The sequence below is a fragment of the Pleurodeles waltl genome, chromosome 7 (genome assembly GCF_031143425.1).
Source record: "Pleurodeles waltl isolate 20211129_DDA chromosome 7, aPleWal1.hap1.20221129, whole genome shotgun sequence".
In the NCBI taxonomy this organism is placed as follows: Eukaryota; Metazoa; Chordata; class Amphibia; order Caudata; family Salamandridae; genus Pleurodeles; species Pleurodeles waltl.
Window position 1 is genome coordinate 510825159 of NC_090446.1, and position 23552 is coordinate 510848710.

General features: G+C 42.8%; 1 protein-coding gene across 1 annotated transcript in view; it reads right to left on the reverse strand.

Moving 5' to 3' along the window:
* LOC138304282 (putative DBH-like monooxygenase protein 2) overlaps positions 1-23552 on the reverse strand; it is a 312423-nt gene that overhangs the window by 132486 nt on the left and 156385 nt on the right. Inside the window, exons 10-11 of the mRNA XM_069244214.1 lie at positions 15576-15635; positions 8454-8584 (exon numbers count right to left, since the gene is read on the reverse strand). Of these exons, the coding sequence (XP_069100315.1) occupies positions 8454-8584; positions 15576-15635 (191 nt within the window). The remainder of the gene's footprint in view (positions 1-8453; positions 8585-15575; positions 15636-23552) is intronic.

The following is a 23552-nucleotide window of genomic DNA, read 5'->3' on the forward strand; positions in this document are numbered from 1 at the left end:
TAGCTTGGCAGAGCAGTAGGCTTAACTTCAGAGTGCTAGGTGTAAAGTATTTGTACCAACACACACAGTAACTTAATGAAATCACTACAAAATGACACAACACAGGTTTAGAAAAATAGGAAGTATTTATCTAAACAAAACAAGACCAAAACGACAAAAATCCACAATACACAAGTCAGGTTATCAATGAAAAAGCAAAAAGAGTCTTTATGTGGTTTAAAACACACACTAACACTTTTAGCATGAAAATGTACCTTGGGTGCGTCAAAAATAACCCAGCAAGCGCGAGTGTGCGTCAAAAAGGGCTTGCGATGTGTCGATTTCACTCACGAGCAAGACCTTGCATCGTTTCTCCTTTCGCCGGGTCGGGCACATTGTTTCTTCTCTCCACAGGAGAGCGATGCATCAATCCGGTCAGCACTCTCGGGTCCGGGCAGGCCTTGCGTTGTTTTTACACACCCAGCGGTACTTGCATCGGAAATCCAGCTGCACGATGATCTGAAAACCACGCAGCGCGGGTTGCGATCTCACCAGCCTCTGTAGTGATGCTGCATCGATTCTCCAGCTCCGTGCATCGATTCTTCGGTCGCGTTACAGGCGAGCGTCAATTTTCAGCCGCAAAGCCGGCGGCAAATTGATTTTTCAGCCGCAGATCGGAGTCGCGTCAATCTTTTCCTTGCACGGCGTTCTGTGCGTGGATTTCTTCCTCTTAGGCTGCCAGCTTCTTCTTTCAGGTCCCCAGGAACTGGATGGGCACCACAGGGCAGAGTAGGAGTCTCTCCAGAGACTCCAGGTGCTGGCAGAGAGAAGTCTTTGCTGTCCCTGAGACTTCAAACAACAGGAGGCAAGTTCTAAATCAAGCCCTTGGAGAATTCTTCTCAAGATGGAAGGCACACAAAGTCCAGCCTTTGCCCTCTTACTCTGGCAGAAGCAGCAACTGCAGGATAGCTCCACAAACCACTGTCACAGGCAGGGCAGCTCTCCTTCCTCAGCTCTTCAGCTCTTGGCAGAGGTTCCTCTCGTTTCCAGAAGTGTTCTCAAGTCTGTGGTTTTGGGTGCTCTACTTATACCCAATTTCTCCTTTGAAGTAGGCCTACTTCAAAGTAAAGTCTCTTTTGAATGTGAAATCCTGTCTTGCCCAGGCCCGGCACCAGACACTCACAAGGGGGTTGGAGACTGCATTGTGTGAGGGCAGGCACAGCCCTTTCAGGTGTGGGTGATCACCCCATCCCTCCCTCCTAGCACAGATGACTCATCAGGATATGCAGGCTACACCCCTGCTCCCTTTGTGTCACTGTCTAGTGTGAGGTGCAATTAGCCCAACTGTCAAACTGACCCAGATAGGGAATCCACAAACAGGCAGAGTCACAGACATGGTATAATCAAGACAATGTTCACTTTCTAAAAGTGTCATTTTCAAACACACAATCTTTCAAGTCAGCTTTACAAAAATATGTATTTTTAAATTGTGAGCTCAGAGACCCCAAACGCCACACGTCCATCCACTCCCAAAGGGAATCTACACTTTAATCATATTTAACGGTAGCCCCCATATTAACCTATGAGAAGTACAGGCCTTGCAACAGTGAAAAATGAATTTAGCAATATTTCACTGCCAGGACATATAAAATACATTACTATATGTCCTACCTTAACCATGCACTGCACCCTGCCCTTGGGCCTACCTAGGGCCTACCTTAGGGGTGTCTGACATGTAAGAAAAGGGAAGGTTTAGGCCTGGTCTTCGGGTACACTTGCCAAGTCGAATTTACAGTTAAAACTGCACACACAGACACTGCAGTGGCAGGTCTGAGCCATGATTACAGTGCTACTTATGTGGGTGGCACAACCAGTGCTGCAGGCCCACTAGTAGCATTTTATTTACAGGCCATGGCACCTCTAGTACACCTTACTAGGGACTTACTAGTAAATCAAATAGGCATATCATGGATAAGCCAATTACATGCACATTTTTTATAGGAGCACTTGCACTTTAGCACTGGTTATCAATGGTAAAGTGCCCAGAGTAACAAAAACAGCAAAATCAGAGTCCAGCACACATCAACAACCTGGGGAACACAGGCAAAAAGTTAAGGGAGGCCACGCCAAGGATGAAAAGTTTAACAGGTGTGTGTTATTTAAATTGTCCAATGTGGTGTTGTTTTGTATGTGTGTGTGTATTTTGAACGCGGTGGTATGTACAGCCAATGGTTTATCGCCATTGAATGTCCGCTGCGGTGATTCGTGGGTCATATTATTGTGGGCGTAGTTCTGTTGGAGAGACGGTGTAGGTTTGGATACCGCCAGTTTATCACCCACCTTTGGGCTGGCGGACTTGTGTGTGTGGCTGTATTGTGACAGATTGCTATGTGTGTCATAATATGGGTAGAGGTAATCTGCTGCGCTGGCGGTATGTTGGCGGCAGTCGGCATCGCAGTAAGCAGAACTTACCGCCAATGTCATAATGAGGGCCAATATCTTCGGTGGAGACATTTTCACTCACACAGAATCCAACCCTACTCCGATATAACAATATTGGACCTGATGGAATTTCTGTGCATGGGTCCAATGAGGTCCTCTACGGGAATGTGGCAGGCTTAAGTTTAAAAAACGATGGTTGAATGGGTTGAATTTGTAACCATCTTCCATATTTTGTGCCTCAAGGGGATCTGGGTGGTGGAACCTGTGCATCTCAATGGGTACAGAACATATCATGCACCAACTGTGCTGTGCAGCTCTTGGAGACCAAAGGTGAAACTTGGCATCTATGTTTCGAATTATATGCCTTTACCTAAATAAACATAGTAGTGTCCAAAGTGTATTATCAAATCATTACCATCAAACAATCTTTTTATTGTTTGCTAGTGGTAGTGAATTAATATAATAACGTTACAATGCCTGAATAATGTGCCGCTCTTCAGCTATTAAACAATGACTTGGAGACCATTACTAATGTTAGTACAAAGAAATTAATTATACTATGGGGTGGGGATTTCAACATTAATCTGTGTTCAAACGGAAAAGATATGTGGTTTCACAAGTATTAATTACACTGAACAAACACATTTCCTGTGTACCTGCTTTGGTGGAAATGTAAATGATCTGTTGTTTAAACATGAAGTGACTTTTTATAATGAACTACGCACTCTGCCAGTTCCACTTAGTTGTACCCTTAACGGGACAGGTGCTAATTCCATCATAGACTATGGACCAGATTTGATAGAAAATGATGGTGCGCAGTGCTGCTCCAAATTTGGCAGCATCTTGCACCTTCATTTTCAAAACGCAGGGATGCACTATATTTACTAGAATACAGCACACTCCTGTGCTTCCCCCTGCGCTAAATTTACTGCTGTGTTCCATCGCAGCAACCCTTGCACCATAGTGCAAGGATGGCTGTGTTGAGGGGGAGATTGTTTTTGTGCAGGAAGGAAATGGCTATTTGCTCTTTCTATGTGTGCTGCAGAGTGCAGCACACATAGAAAGAGTAAAAAACAAGGAGAAATGAAAGCATTTCTCCTCCTTGCGCCATGCTAACGCCATCCCTGGGGTAGTGTTAGATTTTGGTGCTGTCTCAGGTTTACAAAAACTCACAAATCTGAGACAGCATAAAAATGCAATGGGTGTTGCTGTGGCATGCCCACAGCAACACACATTGCACACCCTTTCTACGCAAAGTGCTGCATGTGGAGAAGCCATATTTACAAGGTGGCGTTAAGCCACAGAAAGTGGCTTAACGCCACCTTGTAAATACAGAGCAGGGCATAGCACCACCGGAGCATCACAAAAAGTGACACTCCGGTGGCAGTAGAGGCTCTTAAATGTGCCCCTATGTGTTATTTTCCAACCAACACTCTGCCAGGGTATAACATTTTGTTACACATAATAACTCGACAAGTGATCACTTTAATCAGAGTGTAAATCTTGTTCTTATTGATGGTGCTAATTTGACTGAGAACCATAATCCTCACATAGTGGATAATATTGACATTGGTAGAGTAAATAGTTATTCCCTGCGCTGGTCACAAATTGAACCCAGTACATTTTTAGAGCAACTAATTTTTACACAAAGAGAGGCTTTTGGAGTATGCCTAGATGATACCACGGACCATGTTAAAGTCATAGAGGCCTTCCAATATATTACGAAAGAGGTCAAAGATGGTTTAACTGTCTTAAGAAGATAGCCAACACATAAGAGGCAAGGGTGGTTTGATTCAGTATACTCAAAGGTCCACAGCAGACTAAAAGATGCCCTACATAAAGAGTCCAGATATAAGCAGGGGATTCAGGTACACAGGAGGGAGCACAAGTAAGCTTTAAATCAGCAGAGAAATGGCACGAGAGATGAAGCATGGGAGTCTCTACACGAACATTGGTTCTAGGAGCTTGTTGTAGTGTAGGATTCATAACAACTTGGTTGGAGTCACTTATAATGCCAATTTATAAAAAGGAAGATGGACTCAATCCTGCCTGTTTTTATCCGATTTCGTTACTGGACTCATTGGTCAAAGTAGCAATATGTGTTGTATTGAATAGGCTAGAGTAATGGGCAGAATCTAAGGAAATCTTATTCGATCTCCAATACGGTATCCGCACAGGTCTAGGGACAGTTAGGCAGGGGCTTAACCTGATGTATTTAATTGGGAAGTAAGCCAGGTTAAGCATGGCAGTTTGTTTTTAGCCTTTGTAGACGAAACATAAGCTTTCAATTGCGTGGAGCATTATAAACTGTGAGACACAGTGTTTGATCTTGGAGTTGATCTACATATAGTCCAACTTCTTAGGGAATTATTTTCGGGTAGTAAGGCCAGGGTACAGTACGGTGTTAAGGGGGAGTGTACCCGATCATTCAGCATAGAGAGAGTGGTCAGGCAGGATTGCATTTTGGCACCTTTCCTATTTACACTGTATATTAATAGTTTGGGGAGTTTTTTGGTAGACCATTATAGTGATCTTCCCCAAACTGGACACCACCCGATTCCTGCCCTTCTCTGTGCTGACAATGCCATGCTCATGGCCTGTACCCCCATGGGACTGCAATGCCTATTACCGACTTTTGTCAACCACATGCAGAACCTAGGCCTGTTAGTCAATAAAGGTAAAACTTTTGTTATGAAGTGTAGGAAAAGGTCTTTGAAATTTTGTGACATAATGATTGAAAACACCAAGATCAACTTCACTAAAACCTTTTCATACTTGGGCATCTTTTTTGATCAAGGGGGTGCTTGGAGGCAGGCCATTAATACCAGGAAACTCCAGTTTACTAAAACTACAATGGTCCTGTGCAGCTTCTTGAGGAAACTTGGTAGGAAACCACCTAAGAAATTACTAACTATATATAAAGTTATGAGTGTTTATCAACTTCCTTATACAGGACGGGTGTGTGGGAACACATTGACTGCCAAGTTTTGCAATTGGTGGAGAATGCCTTTTTAAGGTATCTACTCTTGGTACTGAACTGTTGCCCTTTTATGTTTGCCACGTTCAGCTAGGGTTATACTTTTTAACATATATAGTTGAGAGCCAACCAATCTTACTCTGGTACAAGATTTGCTCTACTGAGGAAACTGTGCTTATTTGTGAGGTCATCAGGGACTGCCTCAAATCCCATTCTGCCCTTCAAATATCGTGGCTAAAATAAAATAACATTTTTATGAGCGACCAAGGGCATCCTGAATTTTTCAACCAGCCAGAAATTTGAGAATATATTAGCAGAAATAAGCTTTAAACAGATTGTTTAACATCATGTGAGGAATTAAGGCTATCTTCTAAACTGCTGAAGCATAGCGTTTGTAAAAAGAAAATTACGCTGTTACTTATGACATGCAATCTTATCTAAAAATGGTACATAATACTCAACATAGATTTATGTTAACTCGTTTTAGGCTGGATATATTCCACCAACTAACTAGCTTTCTTATGATAAATAACTGGTCATTCAACCTAGTAAACTGTCCCTGTGATAACGTGTCATCACAGAGCACACTACACGTTGTTTTATTTTGTAAACTTTACAGTTAACAGAGAAAGTGCCGGATTTTACCATTGTTGAGGTCTTGCTGTTTTAGACAACATATACTTATTTATTTTTGCAGTCCTTATCTATCGTCTAGACATGTAATATTATGTAAAGATTTATATGTGTGGTGATAAAATGTAGAAAGTCTCTGTCAGCCTAAAAATGTATTTGCCAAACAAGTTCAAATGTTATGCTTGATATATATGCCGTTTTTAATGTACGTTGTATGTATCTATGCTGTTATGACTTTTTAAAATGAAATCAAATAAAGTTTATTTGATTTGATGTTGATTTAAGTGTGTTACTCATTTACAAAAGAGAGCTTGGAGTTTCACTGTTTTCCTGAACACATCTAGTATGCCTTGTTGTTACCAGAAAACACTTCCACACAGTACCGCTCGTTGAGGTTTGTATGGGTCGCACTCCAGCTGGATTTCTAATTCGTATTTGTGCACTGAGCTGAGTCCTTGCAAGGGGTTAGAAATACCACCCCTGCTGCTTCTCCAGATTGTGACACTTGGAGACCACACAGATTTCCGCTGGATCCTCCCCAGAACTGGAACTCAGACGCCTGGGTTCTCTAGACATGAAGCCTAGAGATGTAGGTTCTAACCCTGGCAGTAGCACTTAACTATTAGTTGTGTGATTCTAGACAGTCACCTAATTTTCATTTGCTTCCATCTAAAAATACGCACAGAAAATATGTAAGACTCCGTTAAATGAACGCAATCCCAAATCTTCTCCTAACCTAATGTTATATAGAGCAGTCCTTTGATTTCCAGCTCAATTTTAATTCAAATAAATTGTGCAAATAACTGTCATCTCTGAAAAGTTAGAAGACTGACAAAGAATCGACCCTGAAAAGTCTTCTCATCTGGTTCCTTCACCTGCCTGAGGTGTGGCTGACGTCTTCTTCAAGCTACAATGCTGTCACTCTACATCTGTAAAAGTCAGGTGTCCACAAGAACAGGCCACAGTTACTGGAGGAAAAACCTGATGGCATAAAAAAACCCTCCAGGCAAATACTCCAGATGGAGATTGGATGACTCAGAAGGAAGGAGAAGCTGGAGTATTCCAGTACAGGAGACTGAGAAAAGGTGAAACAGGATTTGGGAAAAACAAGGTACAGATAGGCAGTAGGGGTAGGTGAAGAATTCTGCTCCACCGGTGGAGTTTGCAGAGTTTTCCCCACTCCACGCAGAGCCTTGAAAAACTCTCCGAAGTGATGTGGAGCAGAGTTTTTTCTCTCGCTCACTAACGTTGGCAAGTGCAAGCGAGAGAAATTGCGAAGCTGGTGAGTGAGATTTCTGAACGCAAATGAGCATGGTAGGCCACGACTGCTCACAATAAGAAAGCTGCTGCTCGCATTGAGGAAGCCACCGCCCAAGTAGAAAAGAAGTTAGCTCTCTCTGGTGCTCTGCGTGATGCCATTTGTGCTGATTTTACAGCGTGGGGGAAACTCCTGGCACCGAAAATCAGTGAGAACACCGCAACTAACCCAAACTCCGCCACCTGCAGAACTCCAAGTAGCTCAGCAGAGTTTCCTCGACACTTCGCAGAGTTCTGCATAGCAGAACTCTTGCAAACTCCACCTAGAACTACCTAGGCAGTAGAGTGAAGCACTACCAGAAATACCATGACTGCATTGCAACACACTCTCAGATTATAGTGAGGCCCTTTTCTAGGAATAGAATAGGAATATGAAGTGTTCAAGGTCACATGATCAAGCTCCATTCTGGAAAGGAAAATGAACATAGGAAATAACCAGTTTCACTATCTTCAGAAAGTAACAAAAAAGAAAGAAGAAAATCCTGAACTGGAGTACTAGTAAAAACCCAATAAAAAGCTTTTACTAGCCGTCAAACAAGTGGTTGCCCGGCTTTGCCAGCTGGGTCCAGTACCTGCAGGTAAGCTTCTGCCCCACCCCCCCAGCAAGAGCAGTCGGGACGAAAAGGACCCAAGGGTTGACAGAGAAAATATGCCAGACGGCACAAGAACTCAGGTAAATTTCTCCAAGACACTTTGTGCTGCCGCCAGCACCCTCGAGTGCACCACAGCCCGAAAGAGCCACAAACTCCTCTGCGAAGATGCGGCCGCAAACAGAGAGCTGTGGGCACAACAGCCATAGTGTGTTGTCCCAGGCATACAAATGACTCCGCGCACTTCAGCAAAACACCAAATGGTGCTGTTGTCCATTGGTCAGCTCAAAGCACTTGACAAAAAAGCGAATAATCGCATTGCACAAATTTGATGAACTCGATGTCTTAAATGTTCAATACAACTGTTAATGACTGCGACATTTTCCTCCTCTCCCATCTTTATGCACCATATTTTTTACAATGTTTCACTGTAAAGCACCTTAATACCGATGTTGTCTGGGTGTGCTATACTAATGTTAAAATAAAATAAAGCAAAAAAATACCATTCACCTCACCTGTAGACGTCCTTGCCCAGTGCTTGTGCAATGTGCACCAAGTTAGGAAAACTAAAGCAGTTGGAAATGCTGTTTCGAGGATAGATATAGAGGAATCCCATGCACATCTCCTCTTTTGTGCCCACTCCACCCTGAAAGAGAGGAGCAAATACCTAGTACTTTTGATGCATCATTAAAAAAAGCATTTGTTCCTGATAGTGTAGTATGGAACCAGCAGTTTTTGCTAAACATATGCAGAAGTTTATGTACCTTTACGTATGGGCAGAGTATTTTGAACTTAACTTTCGTCTTGACTGTCAACCAGTGGAGTGTATTTATTGCAGTTATTGTGGTGTCACAGATTCAGCCTGAAGATGAGATGGGCCTTGCTGTAAGGTGCTTGTTTAAAGTTCCAAAGGGGAGGGAGCACACTACCTCTCATCCCAGCACAGTTCACCCCATTGCATTCTGGTAAATGCAGTACACTTGCTTCAAAATTGCTGTAGTTCTTAACCAAAGTTGGTGCAGGTAGTGCTGTTATCTCTAGACACGTGTTTCTGGGTTTAGTCCTTCATCAGTAGAGGGCAGAGGTAGTACGTGAGCAGAGAAAAGTCATCTGGGGTTACTGAAATGCTGCCCAAGTATTTACAGGTCAAAGTACTACTCCACAGGCATACAGCTGCTTTGAAGATGCACTTGTAGGCCTGTGAGTGGTACTGTGGGCTGTGAAGACTTATATAGCTTTTTCAGAAACACCCAGATGAAATTTCTCTGCTCTCCACTGATGAAGGACGAAATCCAGAAGCATATGCATATGTCTAGAGATAAACAGAACTAACTGCACCAACTTTGATGAAAAGCGACAGTCAAATTTAAAGTAAAGCCTAATTGTGCATCATATTTACCATAATGTGAAGGAGTGGACTGTGCTGGAACGTGAGGCAGTGTGCTCCCAACCCCACTTCTGTTTAAAAGGCTCCGTTGAGCCAGCAAGCTGTTGAGCTTTGGGGATGGACATGTGTTCCTGTGAGTGGTACTGTGACCTGTAAGATTTAGGCAGCATTTCCAGCACACCCAGGTGAAATTTCTCTTCTCTCTACTGATGAAGGACAAAATCCAGAAACACATGCATGTGCCTAGAGACATACAGCACTATGTGCAACAACTTTGGTGAAAAACTGCAGTCAAATTTAAAGTAAGAGCTAATTGTGTACCTCATTTACCATAACGCAAAGGGGTGAACTGTGCTGGGATATGAGGCAGTGTGCTCCCAAACCCCTTTCTTTTTAAAAGGCTCCCTTGAGCCAGGAAGCTGACGAGCTTTGGAGATGTACCTGTGTGCCTGTGAGTGGTACTGTGACCTGTGAAGACCTAGGCACGATTTCCAGCAATCCCAGATGACATTTTTCTGCTCTCCACTGATGAAGGACAAAATCCAGAAACACATGCATGTGTCTAGAGATATACAGCACTATCTGAACTAATTGTGGTGAAAAACTACAGACAAATTTGAAGTGAGTTCTAATTGTGGACAGCATTTACCATAATGCAAAGGGGAGAACTGTGCTGGGATGTGAGGCATTGTGTTCCCATCCCCCTCTCTGTTTAAAAGGCTTTCTTGAGCCAGCAAACTGATGAGCTCCGGAGATGCACCTGTGTGTCTGTGAGTGGTATTGTGACCTGTAAAGATTTAGGCATCATTTCCAGCAACCCCTCTCTTCTGATAAAGGATAAAATCCAGAAACATCTTCATGTATGTAGAGATATACAGCACTATCTGCACCAGCTTTGGTGAAAACCCACAGTCTAATTTGAAGTGAGTGCTAATTGTGTACAGCTTTTTCCATAATGCAAAGGAGCGAACTGTACTGGGATGTGAGGCAGTGTGCCCTGAAGCCCCCTTCTGCTTGTTAAAAGTTGCCAGTGAGTACATCCGTGTAACCACCATGTACCCTTTTGTAACAGCCAATTACAACAACTAAGGAAATTGTCTTTGGCCACATCAGAAATATGAAGATCCTGTAGATCTCACACAGAAGGATTGAGATTTGCTGAACCATTGAAATGAGTGCAAAGGCTGACTTTTATTAAGGTTGACCTTTGCATTCTGAATCTACTACCAGTGGGTTTGTAGTGCATCCATGAAGGAGCTTTAGTGAAAAGGGAGACGTGGGATTTCCAAACTCGAATAACAGAACCTCACTTATATCTGCATCCGGGCATTCCCAGTTGGGTCACACCCGTTGTTGAACATTACTTGGGCAGTCCATGATACTATGCTCGTTCCAAGGTTCCACAGAGACATACATGTGGATCTGAATATGTATTATGCAGCAGGTGGTTCACTTCAGGTCCCTAACAATTAGCATTTCTTTCATTCCCTTTTGTGAAGGAAAACCAGAATTGCAAATCCTTCAGAATGAGGTTGAGCTCAAAGGGATCTGAGAGTTTTACTGAAACTGATTTATGAGATCTCTGTGTTGTTGGCGAAATACAGATTGGTTAGTAGTTAGTTAAGGTCTTCTGGGCAGCAATGTGTATTCTACAGAGGTTTATGATGATCTAATAATGATGTGTTTGTTTATGTGGAACTTTATCAAACACATGGGAGGCATTTATGAGGCTTATTAAAACGAGGAAAGTGAAAGTGACAGACAATATCTTGCTTTTACAGATTTGTTGTCTACATTCCAGAAGGTGATGTGGAGAATTTATGGTTCCTGGTGTGAAAGAGTCTACTTAGAGAGGTCCTAGAATTTGCAGAAGGTTGTGAGCCATCAAGCCCCTGTAGCAACTATAATTTAGTGGAGTGCCTCTACTGTTATAATTCTGGCTCATAGTGAGATGGATTTTATCCAAGAAGAAAACTTAGGAGGAATTGAGCAAAGCTGCAATGGAGAAGTTGGTGACAAGCTAGAAAATTCTCACTAAACACAAACAGGCCCGTTAGAGGGTTTTTCTGCATTAGTATTGCAAGTTTGGGAGAAGATCTTCCTCATACAAGTGATCGCACATTGGTATCCATGGTTGTGAAGTCAGCAAGGAAGTCCTCGAACATGCATAAATGTAACCAGTGACTTTCAAGACCACTTCCCCAGTAGTTTAGGAGGTTAAGGTGGCGATCCCTGGAAGAGACAGTGTCAAGGGATCAACCCTCATGTCCTTCTAGTTTCTGTGCATAATTTTCCACGATTGATTGTCAAGTATGCTGCTTGTAAACTATACTGTCCCTGAAAAGTGAAAAGGACTATTGAATGATCGGACCAGGAGGGAGGCTAGTCTTTAGTGGTGGAGAGCCCAGTAATTTGGAATAAGAACAGGGTGAGTGTGCACCCTGCATCATCAAAGAGGGTTTTGAACAAATTGCGCAATGCAGTGCCAATATTATCCTCATCTCTCACCGGGATCTGTGAATAACTATTCTGGAAGGGTCTGAAATAGGAAAATATGGGTGCTTTGTGTAGTCCAGTAATCTATGCAAGATTATACTCGTTTACTGAAAATGGCACAAAGGCTTACGTTTCACTTGAGTATGTGAGATCATATGGAGCCAAATTTCCAAAACACTAGCTGTAAAATACTGGTCACAAATTGCAACAAGTATTTTTGGCTCCAGTGTGGAATTGTGCGAACCAACATTTGTACCAATAGGTAAATTCACAAGATTCTGCATCGTAGTGGTTTGTAATCTGACCTAACTCATCAGAACATTTATGAGATAGGTCATGAACTGTGACTCACTTGAATTGATGGCCATGACAGGCAGAGTGGCCTGCTGGGTCAGCAGACCACCATGTCTGTGATCCAATTTTAATATATTTTTTGTAAAAGCAACCTGTTTTCTTCAAAGGAAAAGAGGCTACATTAAAAAAAAAACTTTTTTAAAGTCTGTTTGAGATTAGTCAGTGGTTCTCTGGACAACTGCCTACTCCTCAGCAAAAGTTTGTAATTTTACTCAGAACCCCTGGACCACAACTCACCTCTCAACAAACATTTTTATTTATATTCTCCCTCTTGAATCGCTTACTACACCATGCTGGTAGTCTGCAAAATGTCAATATTTTGCAACCTGATTTCGGTCACAAAACATCCATGCATGCAACAATGAATCACTATTTGGAAGGGACATCCTTAACATACCTCTTCCAATTTCAATTATTTATGCCCTTCTGAACCGATCTGCGATCTGGTAACCTGTTACTGAATTGCCAAATAGGCTTAGTACATTCTAAAAAACATTTCGACATTGCAAACCCTGTGATTCAGCAATTTGCAGGATTTGCGACTGCTTAGTGGCCTTGTACATCTGTTCCTTAGGTCTGTATAGAAGGTCCTGAAACTCACCCCCTAAATGCATGCTTCTGCTGCATGTTCATGCCACTGAGTCATCTTGCAAGCGAGGGAAACCAGTTTTAAACCTAATAAGTGTGGATAGTGTTCACTCCTGTAGAGTTTGGCACTAACATGGGAGAGAGCTTGTCTAGGACATCTATATTTCACTGGATATAGGTGCAGCCAAATGAAACTCAAGAAGGTCTTACCTTCTGTTGGGATGGAAGAGTCTGTTGCATGGTAATAGATATGTTCCCCTGCTCTGTGTGCCCTAACTGTGGTGATATCTGGATCCTTGGTAACAATTTCTGGTCAAGGGCAAACATAGATCATGCACATGCGTCATGACCTAGGCCAGCCTCATTGATTGTAGTCTGATAATACAGGGAGGGGCGCATAATGTTCTACCTTCATTGTGGAGAAGTGCTACTGCCCTTACCCAGAAATAAATAGCATGAGCACAGTGATGGCAGCATACCCTTTTATAATGAGTAATCAGTAGCATGGTCAGGCCGGTTTACCTGCGTTATGGATGTGGGGCATACTGGCCATCACAACTGAAGTTCTTTTGCTGGGTGCTTAACTCACACCTTAGCCTACCTCAGTATAGGTGGAGGGTCAGAAAAACATGTGCTTTACTCAGCACACTGTTATGTATGGGTGCCTGTGCCAGCATTACATGGAGGGCTGCACGATTGTCTCTACATTACACACTGTGAAGTATTTGTGCCCATGGCAGCAGGACATGGAAACCCATGCCCATATCTTTACACAATATTCTTATGTATGTGTGCCCGTCCGTATACTTCCAAAAGGGCTCTTTGATTCTAAAAGAGGCTATTGGTCCAAGGGACCTGGACGCATCTCAGGAAGGAGATGGATCTGAGAAGGAAATCACAAAGAGTAGGGCTGAGGCCTTTTGGTAACATTTTGTTGCACATATCACTGACGCTAAGATCCAGGTGTCACCCTTTAGTCACTCCCTTGGCCTTGGTTGGGGCTATCAGATTGGAGACTGTCCTGGTGGGATAGAGTACTCTCTGGAGGAAGAGTACAGCAGAGGGGTGGGTACTTCTAAGTGGTCAGGCCCCAAGAACATGAAATTGAAAGACGGAGACATTAAATCAAATTTGTGATAGGAAATAGATTATAAAAAGGGGAGCCTGAGACTCCCAAACTGTCAAACTGAAGTTGTACATGAACGTGGAGAAGTTCTGCAATAGTACTGCTGGTTGTGGTCAGGACTCAGGACTTGGGGTCAGGCAGTCATCCATGCTTGACAAGGGGCCATCACCCAGGAGAATCAAGAACAATCACCTGGAGCACCGGCATCTATTTGACCCAAAACTATAAGACCCCGTGAGGAGAAGAAGATTACCTGGAGGGCACAAGGTCTAGTGGGAATTTTGCTAACTGGATTTAGGGAGCTGGGTGTGTGATTTGGGCTCATCAGGACTGGCGCACTGAGTGCGCTGTCTATTCGTGTGTGCTGTGTGCTGTTGTGATTCTTGTATGCCAGGTGTCAGACTAACTGTGGCTTATGTGCGATGAGAAGGGGATACCTTGACTTTGGAAAAGCCATTGTGGAACTTCTAAGACTTGACTCACTAACGGGACCTAGCTTGGATGGCAAGACTTTAGATAGGGAGGTGGGGCTTGAGACATTGTTTCAGAGAGCGCTAGTGGGCTTGCCTTGAGAAGGCTGTGCAAATTTTTTGTGGTAGGCCTTATTATACTTTGTGTTCATATCTAACTACTACCTTTTATATAAAAGCAGGTATTTGACTAGGCAATCATTTATTTGGGATTGCTGTATGTATTTTGAGTTGTGAGCTGGTGTTCCCCGCACGCCTATCTATTCACGAGAAGTCTTGGACTGCTCGACCGGTCCCAGGGACATCAGGAGTAAAAGGCCTCAACCACCAAGGTTATGTATAGTAGCTCCTGCTTGCCTCGAGCCCTCTGAAAGGGGTCTTGACACCCCCCTATGTTGCGACCCATCAGAAGCCCTTCTTCTGGTTACTAGACATCAGAGAGGTGGTGGCAGGCTGGTAGAGGGAAATCCTCAACACAGGAGACTTTCTGACTAACAGGGTACAAGAATCGTTAGCAGCCATCTTAGCCCCTGCTTTCCTTGGAGGATTAGGGGTGGTCCTGCTCCACAGCTGCTTGGAGCCAGATAGGGTAACAGAGTGTCACCTCAATAGCCTGTATGAACAATCTACCACCGCCTGGCAGCTGTGCCTGAGCTCTGGACCCTTCTTCACTCGTTCACAATGCCATTAATAAAATGAGACAAAAAAAGGTCAGCAAAACAGTATTGACACTCACACTGTCACCCCTACCCACAGATAGTGCACATTTCCCGACTGCACTTATGATATTTTGCTCCCAAAAGTATTCTGTGCACTCGCAACATATTACTTAAGAGGTCTGAGGTCTATGCGGCCATTTCAAGAATTGATCAAAAGAATGGGGCTTTTGAAAAAATAAAAGCAGCTCAGAGGATACCTCGGTTGCTATGGAGCCCATAGAATCCACGAACTAAAATGCAAACATAACCAAGTTTCATGATGCAATTTTGACTCGCTGTGCTTCAAGAAACACCAGAGGACAGTACCTATAGGAGGCATCATATAGCAGACACAGTGCCTTTATGCCTTAGGACACAAGGGCTAATGTGCGTTTGGAAAAAGATAGGAGACCCAAAACCCCAATCTTCACTGTACACAACAAGGAGCCATAGGAGTGGGATGGTTTTTTCTGCATTAGAGCACAAGACTCCCTTCCTAGGCCACTGAGAATACTTACAACGGTGATATTTTTGCGATCCATTGTGTTGTAAGTGCACTCTACGACAATCTCATCACCCTAAGAAAAGAGAAAAAACAGAATGAGCATCTCTGTGCTGCTGAGCTAAGGAAATCACAGAAAGAAGGGAAAGGGAGAAGAGAGGTGTAAAAAAAGAAAGAAAAAAACTACAGACGAAAGAGGGAGATAACAAAATGGAATTTGCGGCAATGGAGTGCAAGAGAGACAGAAGTATGGTGAGAACGGAGAAATGTACAGAGAGAAATAGATAAAGGTTTTGCCAGTAATCATTCCCACTAACAGTCGGGATACACAGATAAACAGACCAGCGAATCCCTTGGCAAATGTGTGATCACAGAGGCTGCCACCCACAAGCCAGACCACGGAGTTCGCAACTGCCCAAAGTAGGGTTAGCTTAAACAACTGGATAAATATAGGGTAATACCTATTTTTATCCTGCATGAGTGAACATAGAATTGGTCTGTCCTTTACCACCCCTGATGGATGTCCTTGGCCTATTTTCCGCCACTAACAAGGGCAAAAACATGTTGGCTAATTAAGGGATGCCAGGGGCATTATACCCACATCAATCCCCATATATATGTATTTTAACCATACCTAGAGTACCTGTCAATGACGGTAATTCCTTTAGGTTTATACTAAGATATTTTTAGGATTATCTGAATACCAGTTTATCCAATTCTAAGCTTTTTCAAGAATTACCTAACAATTGGGGTTGAATCTGCCTTGGTAGTATCATTTTACATGGGTGGGACAAGTTTGCCAATGATTAAGCATGCCACAAACTGTTGGGGAGGCTTTCTCATCCAAAAAAGCTGATTTACCAGTTTACTCTAGGGTGTAGTCATAATGACCAAATCAATAATTTCCTTAACCCCCACCATATCTGTTTTGTGCTTTTACAGTGAGGTTTGGTCACTTGAAGGGAGCCAGCCACCGATCATAATTTAACAATAAACCCTTTGGTCATCCTTTGCTGCTGAAGGCTGAGCAAGTAGGGTGTTAAGTGGTCATGGAGGGACGGACGCAGGGTGGTCAAAAACCCCAGTCATGCGCAGCATGCGTTGGTCACATGCAGTGGGTTAGGGACTGGTTCTGGCCACAAGGCAAGCCCATCTCCTAACTCCATTTGTATGTATGATCTGGAGTGACATCATCCCTTGCAGACAGCCTTCACCGTATATATGAGTCTGTGCATTGCGGGGGATGTCCACTTGTTAAAGGGTGGGTGCAGGCCCTAGCCACAGGCAAAGCTGTGCATCAAACTTGTGGATTGGATGCAGGGGCTGGCTGGAGGCTGATGCAGGGGCTGGCTGGAGGCTATGACTGAGATGTCCTGAGTTATGTCACCAATTATGACACTTAACATGTCATAAGTGATGTAGTACGTGAAGCCAGAAACAGTACATGATGGGGCACGTTATAGTTAGTTCACTAAAATGTAATTTGTGTATTTCATTGAATTTTTTTTTTTTAATGATAGCTCATGTCTCATTCCAATACCTAAATATAATTTTATTTGAATCTGTTTTTTTTGGTGAATATATATTTGTCTACTAAAAGTTTACTATTTTAATATTAGGGAGCTGTAAGGTGACTTAGGTGAGGGATAGTCTAAAGAAAGGGGATGCTGTACGTATGCAGATGTCTAACTCTTTAACTATTTTTATCCCTTTCAAAAATACATTATCAAATTGCAAAACCCCATACTTCCCCTCACATTGTTAACCAGCTGGCCTCATGCCGGAACTAACATCTCACTGCTCATTCACTCCATTCTGCTCCTCAGGAAAGGCTTGAAACACAACAGCTCCAATCACAGCTACTATTAAGGAGTGGTTCAATTTGTCTTCAGTACATTATGATAGTTCACTAGTTGCTTCCCAAAGAACAAGTCCATCTACCTCAGCTATTCATGGAAGCTTTTGCACCAATCTGTCAAGAAGGGGTCCAGAAAAAGGATAAGCTCCAAAACGATTTTTTCCAATGTTAATTTCCATAGGACACTTTGCTCTTTGATACAGAAAACATTGCTGAACAGAATTACACCACATTTTTCAGAATCTTCTATGTTTACTCCAAAAGCATGTTTTTTGTGATTTGGTGTGAATGTGTTCAATTGCTTTGAGACTTTTTTTCTAAATAGGGGATCAGGTTGGGCTTGAAGGGGTTAAAAGTTAAGTATATCTAGACAATTGGTTTTGCAGGACTCCCTCTGCAGTCCAGCAGTATCATACATAAAAAAAAAATTGCCCCATATTTATACTTTTTGACACAAGCCGGCGCGGGTTTGCGTTAACAAATGTACAACTGGCTAACGCCATTCCTACGCGCCATGCGGGTGCCTTATTTGAGGATTGATGTTAGCCGGTGTTGCGGGCTGGTCAGAGTAAAAAAAAAAGACTCAAACCAGGCAGTGCCGGCATAGGGGAAAATGGGGGTTGTGCGTCAAAAATCATCAAACCGGACTTGATGCACAAACCCCACTGACATGACTCCTGTCTTAGCAAAGACTTTAAAAATAAAAAAATAATACTTACCTCAACTTACCTGTACTTACCTGGGATGGGTCCCCCCTTCCATGGGTGTCCTCCTGGGGTGGGCGATGGTGGCAGGGGGTGTCCCTGGGGCAGGGAAAGGCACCTCTGGACTGCTTCCATGGTCTAAGACCATGGAAGGGAGCCCATAGGTCCCTTAACGCCTGCCCTCACCCAGGCGTTAAAAAACGTTTTTTTAAGGCCCACCCCCTCCTGTGCGTCAAAATGACACAGGGGTATAAGTAAGGCGCACAGCCCTTAAAGTCATTTTTTGGACTGGAACAGCTACCCTGAATGTCATTAACGCAAGGCAGTTTCCCGCATCCACAAAATGACGCATATGGAGGGTTTTTTTACGTCCGCGGGGTCGGGCGGCATAGTTTAAATATGGGGCAAGGTTTGTGCCGAATGTGCGTCAAACTTTTTGACGCACATTCAGCACAAACAGAGTATAAATATGCCCCTTAGTCTTCTGATCAGGCCAGAGAGCTTCTTCTCCTTTGGGCCATTTCGGTAGCTGATGTCATCAATGATATAATTTAACATCTCATTAGTGATGTAATATGTGAGATTATAAGCAGTGCATTCCAGGAGTGCATGTTATAGTTAGCTCAGTGAACTCTAACTAGTGAATTTCTGTGTTTTTTTTGTTTTGTCTTTAAGCATTAGATTTTTACCTTTTTTAAACACCTAACAATAATGCCACTTTAACCTTTGGTTTCTTCGACCAATTTCTAGGGCTCTTTTTATAACAAACGTTAAGATTGTATTACCATTGCTAACTATAATGTCACATTAACTTTGTTTTTTAATATATAATATATAGATATAGCCACTGTGTATCTATAATGAGTCAGAGTTTCAATAGGAAGAGTGTGTCGTGTTTTGCTAATAGCTTTGACACTGTATGACAAACCTACACTAAACTTTCCCAAAAAATGTTCAACCACCTCAGCTTCCTAAAACGTTTCAGGGTAATCCATTAGGTAGGGCTTGAGGAAAAAAGGGGGGAGGTCTTAAAACACTTTTTTCCCATGCAATTTCCAAAGGAAAAATTGGGCAACAATACAGAACAAGCATTTACAATGCAATTAGTCTCGCCTCTGCTTGAGTAAGAGCTACAGGCATTGTAAAATCCTAACTGGATCTGCAAATAGAAACTCAAACGATGAAAGTTGCATCAGTGTGAAAAAAATGTCAAGTCTGACAGTCAGTCTTTCACCAACCACACTAGACAGTGCAGATGGGGCACTTTCCTTTTTTAAAAGTGACATGAATACATTGTAGAATAGGGTGAACCTAAAGTTATTTGTATCTTTGCAAACCACATTCAGAACCCAAAGCTACTCCGGTAGCTGCATGCATTAGTGGTTATAAACAGACTTGGTCTGGCACACAAGGGCATGTGCTCCAGTGGGTGGTATCAGTTTTGCCTGTGCAGGGAGTTCCCTGTGCTCAGTAAGAGACATAATCCATGTCAAGCTATAACAAGCAAAGAATGCCAACTTCTAAACAGGTAACCTTTTTGGACTCAGCGACCACCAGTGTGGCATGATAACAGGCACCAAGCATTACCTCCTCCTGAAAGGATGTTGGGGATCTGCAGATCCGCAGGATTAAACTCCGTACACCTCCCTGCACCTCATATTCAAACCCCGGCATAATGGCGCGTTGGTGATCTCACCATGCAGGCGCAGTCCAGCGTGCCTAGAATCCTGTTGTAAACTCCCTTGACCATAATGTGACAGCATTGAAAATGCATAGTGCGTTTTGCTTGCCTGACGTATGGGGGGGCAGGACAAATCTGTAACTGGCAAATGTTTAGATTAAAAATAAAACTGTGTGCAATCAAAGTGCGTGCATGTGATCGTGCTTCCATGTTGGAACAGAACAAAGCAGACAACATAAATAGCTAACACAAAATTATCTATACCGTCGATGGAGTTTGCGCTGTTGGCGCTGTGAACGACATGGCCACCACACAGCACGAAGGTGAGAGACAAAAGAAAAAGTTAAAATCATGTGCAATCAAAGTGCCTTCTGACTCTTCCTTCAAGCAATAAATACCACTGAACGCACTGCATTTCATCGCTTCTCTGTCAAGGTCTAGATCCCTGAGAATATCCAGAGAAAAATGGATCTGTTTGTATGCAGACTCTTGCATGCAAGTATTTTCTACAGCACTCAAAAAGAACGGTTACACCAACTTTCTCTTGAGTGTAAGATTGATGACTTTCAGGTGAATGGTCCATGCCTCCAAAGAAACAGCTCCAGCATTTTTTTACATCAATCTCTTTAGAACCACCCTCACTTACTTTTAGCTTCACTTGGAAAAAATACGATTCTAGTTGTATTAATTTTCTGGTGACCACACCCCTAGTGAGCCTGTGATCATTTGCTTTTCTTTTGACCATGAGAAAATGAGAAAGCATCGAGAAACAAAGCATGATGCCAGGTGTAAGGATATGGGACACGGCGGCAGGTGCTAAGGCACTTTGTGCAGCTACAAAGATTAACAGCAACTTAGTGCAGCTGCAACATGCACAAGTCGAACAGGAGAATGAATATGCCACTCAACACTCTACTTGACTGAAAGAAAGACTGTAAAAGTTCAGCAAAAAGAAAATATTTTTTTTCTACAGAAAAGTAAGAACACCTGAATAGTGAAAACAAATACCTTAAAAATGGTTGCATTAGTCTGTCGTGAACAAATGAAAACATATAGGGGGTTATTCCAACTTTGGAGGAGTGTTAATCCGTCCCAAAAGTGACGGTAAAGTGACGGATATACCACCAGCCGTATTACGAGTTCCATAGGATATAATGGACTCGTAATACAGCTGGTGGTATATCCGTCACTTTTCCGTCACTTTTGGGACGGATTAACACCTCCTCCAAAGTTGGAATAACCCCCATAATTTCCACAGTAAGCGGTTCTGCTGAAAGCCATATGTATGCTACATTCCTTCAAAAGAGTAAGGAATTCTCGTGTAGTTAAGAATCACTGTTCACCATTACTCATGAAGTTTACTTCCATGTTACAAAATTATAAAAGTTCAGAACATCAAGATTTTCCTGTGCCAAGTAACTACCCTGATCGCACCCATTTTCTAAGGTCAGCCTCTTTTTGCTCTGAACAAATGCCCTGCTCTTGCAACAATGATGCGCAGCCCTCCCTTGTTCGTTTGTGAAGACTTTTAGAGACTGTTCTCCTTTTAGAGGGAAATCAATTTGATTCTAATCGCACCATGAAAAGAACATGATCTAACTGCTTTCAGGCCTCCATAAATCTGTATGAGGTCTTTAGTACAATGCAACTTCCAATTTAAAAAGTACTGAATGTCTCGTCATTGAAAGTGAAGAAAAATGAAAAGTAATACAGTTTTACACAAGCAAGCAGATTTAAAGTGCCATGAAGGAGCACACAAAAGGAGACCTAAGTTTGCTTGCATTTAAACTAATCAGCAATTTTGTAATTATTCATGTAACAGGGTTGATGTCATGCAAAGCTCTTGACTACTGCCCAGCGAGATCGTGCTGCGTAGGAAATAAAAAGAAAAAGTAGTCCTGAAGCCATACGGAAAACATGGAGCCTCGTATGTTTTCAGCAGTTTACCAGTGCTGTCGAGGAGGGCTAAACACCGGAAAAGGCATGACGTATGCATGCCTTTCACAAATCAAATTAATTGAATTTTAAAAGGCAAGCCCACAAACCAACGAAAGTGATGGCCGTGAAATGGGCGTGGTTACCACAGGGGCCAGAGCGCTTGCGCGCTCAGTCCTAAAAAATGACTGAACAGAATTACATCAGATTTGTCAGAAAGCTAGATATCCATCCAGAAGTGTGCTTTTTGTGATTTAGTCTAAACCATAACTCATGCCCAGCGATGCACAGTGTTGTCATCAATTATATCAATTCAGTTGTCATGAGTAATGTTATGAATGATGTCATAGAAAATGTGAGGCAACAACCACTACATGGCAAGAGTGTGAGATATAGTTACTTGAAATAACAAAAGCTGTTTAATTTCAGTGTTTCTTGGCTTAAAATGTTACGTTTTAACTCACATTTTCACTTAACAATAACTGTTTTTTTCAATTAATTTCTGACTTTTTTTTAATGTGAAGTAAGATACTATTACCATAAGTAACCATAATGCCAGTTTAACCTTTGGTTTTCTCAGTGAATTTGTAGGATTTTTTAATGTAAAGTAATATTTTATTACCAAACATAAGACCAAGGACCTGCTTCCACCCTCCACTGTTGTTAGCCAACTCCTTGCTGTGCAGGGCTTTTGGGCATGCGTGATTTGGAATTGGCCACTGTTGCCAGACCCTGTACCAACACCCCCCCCCCCCGGGTAGCCAACCCCACGCCCACCGCAAAGGGCCTGTGGATGTTTGCAGTGTGGGATTGACTGTTGGGTCATGTAGCCTGGCCCTGTGCCCAATCCCCCACTGACAGCAAACCTCCCTGCTGCAAAGGGTCTTCAGATGTTTTCACAGTGGGATTGCCCTTTGGACCTGGTAGCCAGACCCTGCACCCAACCTTCCAGGGGCTGCCAACCCCCACTCTGCATTCATCCTTTGCTTGTATGCACCAAACCACCGCAGACACTCGGGCCCCAGCTCGTCATTTTTTTTTTACATTTTTCCGATCGTCTGAGACCTCACAGGAGACAGCCCAGACACTCCACTCATATGGGACTCCTATGAAGGCCCATAAGGCCCCCAAAAATATTTTTAGATATATTTGGTCCGGAGGAGCTCCCTCTGGGGCACCCCCTCAAGGTCCAGGGGTGAGGCTACCCCTACCCTGTTCCCTTAGGCTTTTTTTTATTTTTTTAATTTTCAGGACAAGGGGACCAAGTCCCTGTGTTCTAAAATGGTGGCTGTAACATTTCCCTTCATGTTTCCACCAGCCAATTGGCACATACGTTCCCAAAAGACTTCACTGGAACCATTCACTCCTCTGGGAGTGATGTAGTTAATGGTAAAATGGTAAAAGAAGGCTGATGATAAAAGAAGCGAACTCGGCCAATAGATGCTCTAATTATTTGAAGGTCCATCATTATGGCACTCTAGCGAGTCTCCCGCGAACAAAGTTTTTGAACTTCAACTTCTCCAAAATAACTGAATGGATTTATATCAAATCACAGAAAGCATACTTTCTGGACCAACAACTAGCTTCCTACAAAATGTGGTGTAATTCCATTCAGCCTTTTTTGCTGTATCTTTGGTCAATTTTCCTATAAAAAATTATATGGGGAACTTGCAATTTGAATCCACCCTCTTTCTTTTTCTCACCCACCACCTAACGGATCACCCAACACTTTCCAAGAAGGAGCTGAGGTGGATTAACTCTTTTTTGGACATTTTATGAAGTAGAAGGAGATAGGAGCCATGAAACATAGGGCTA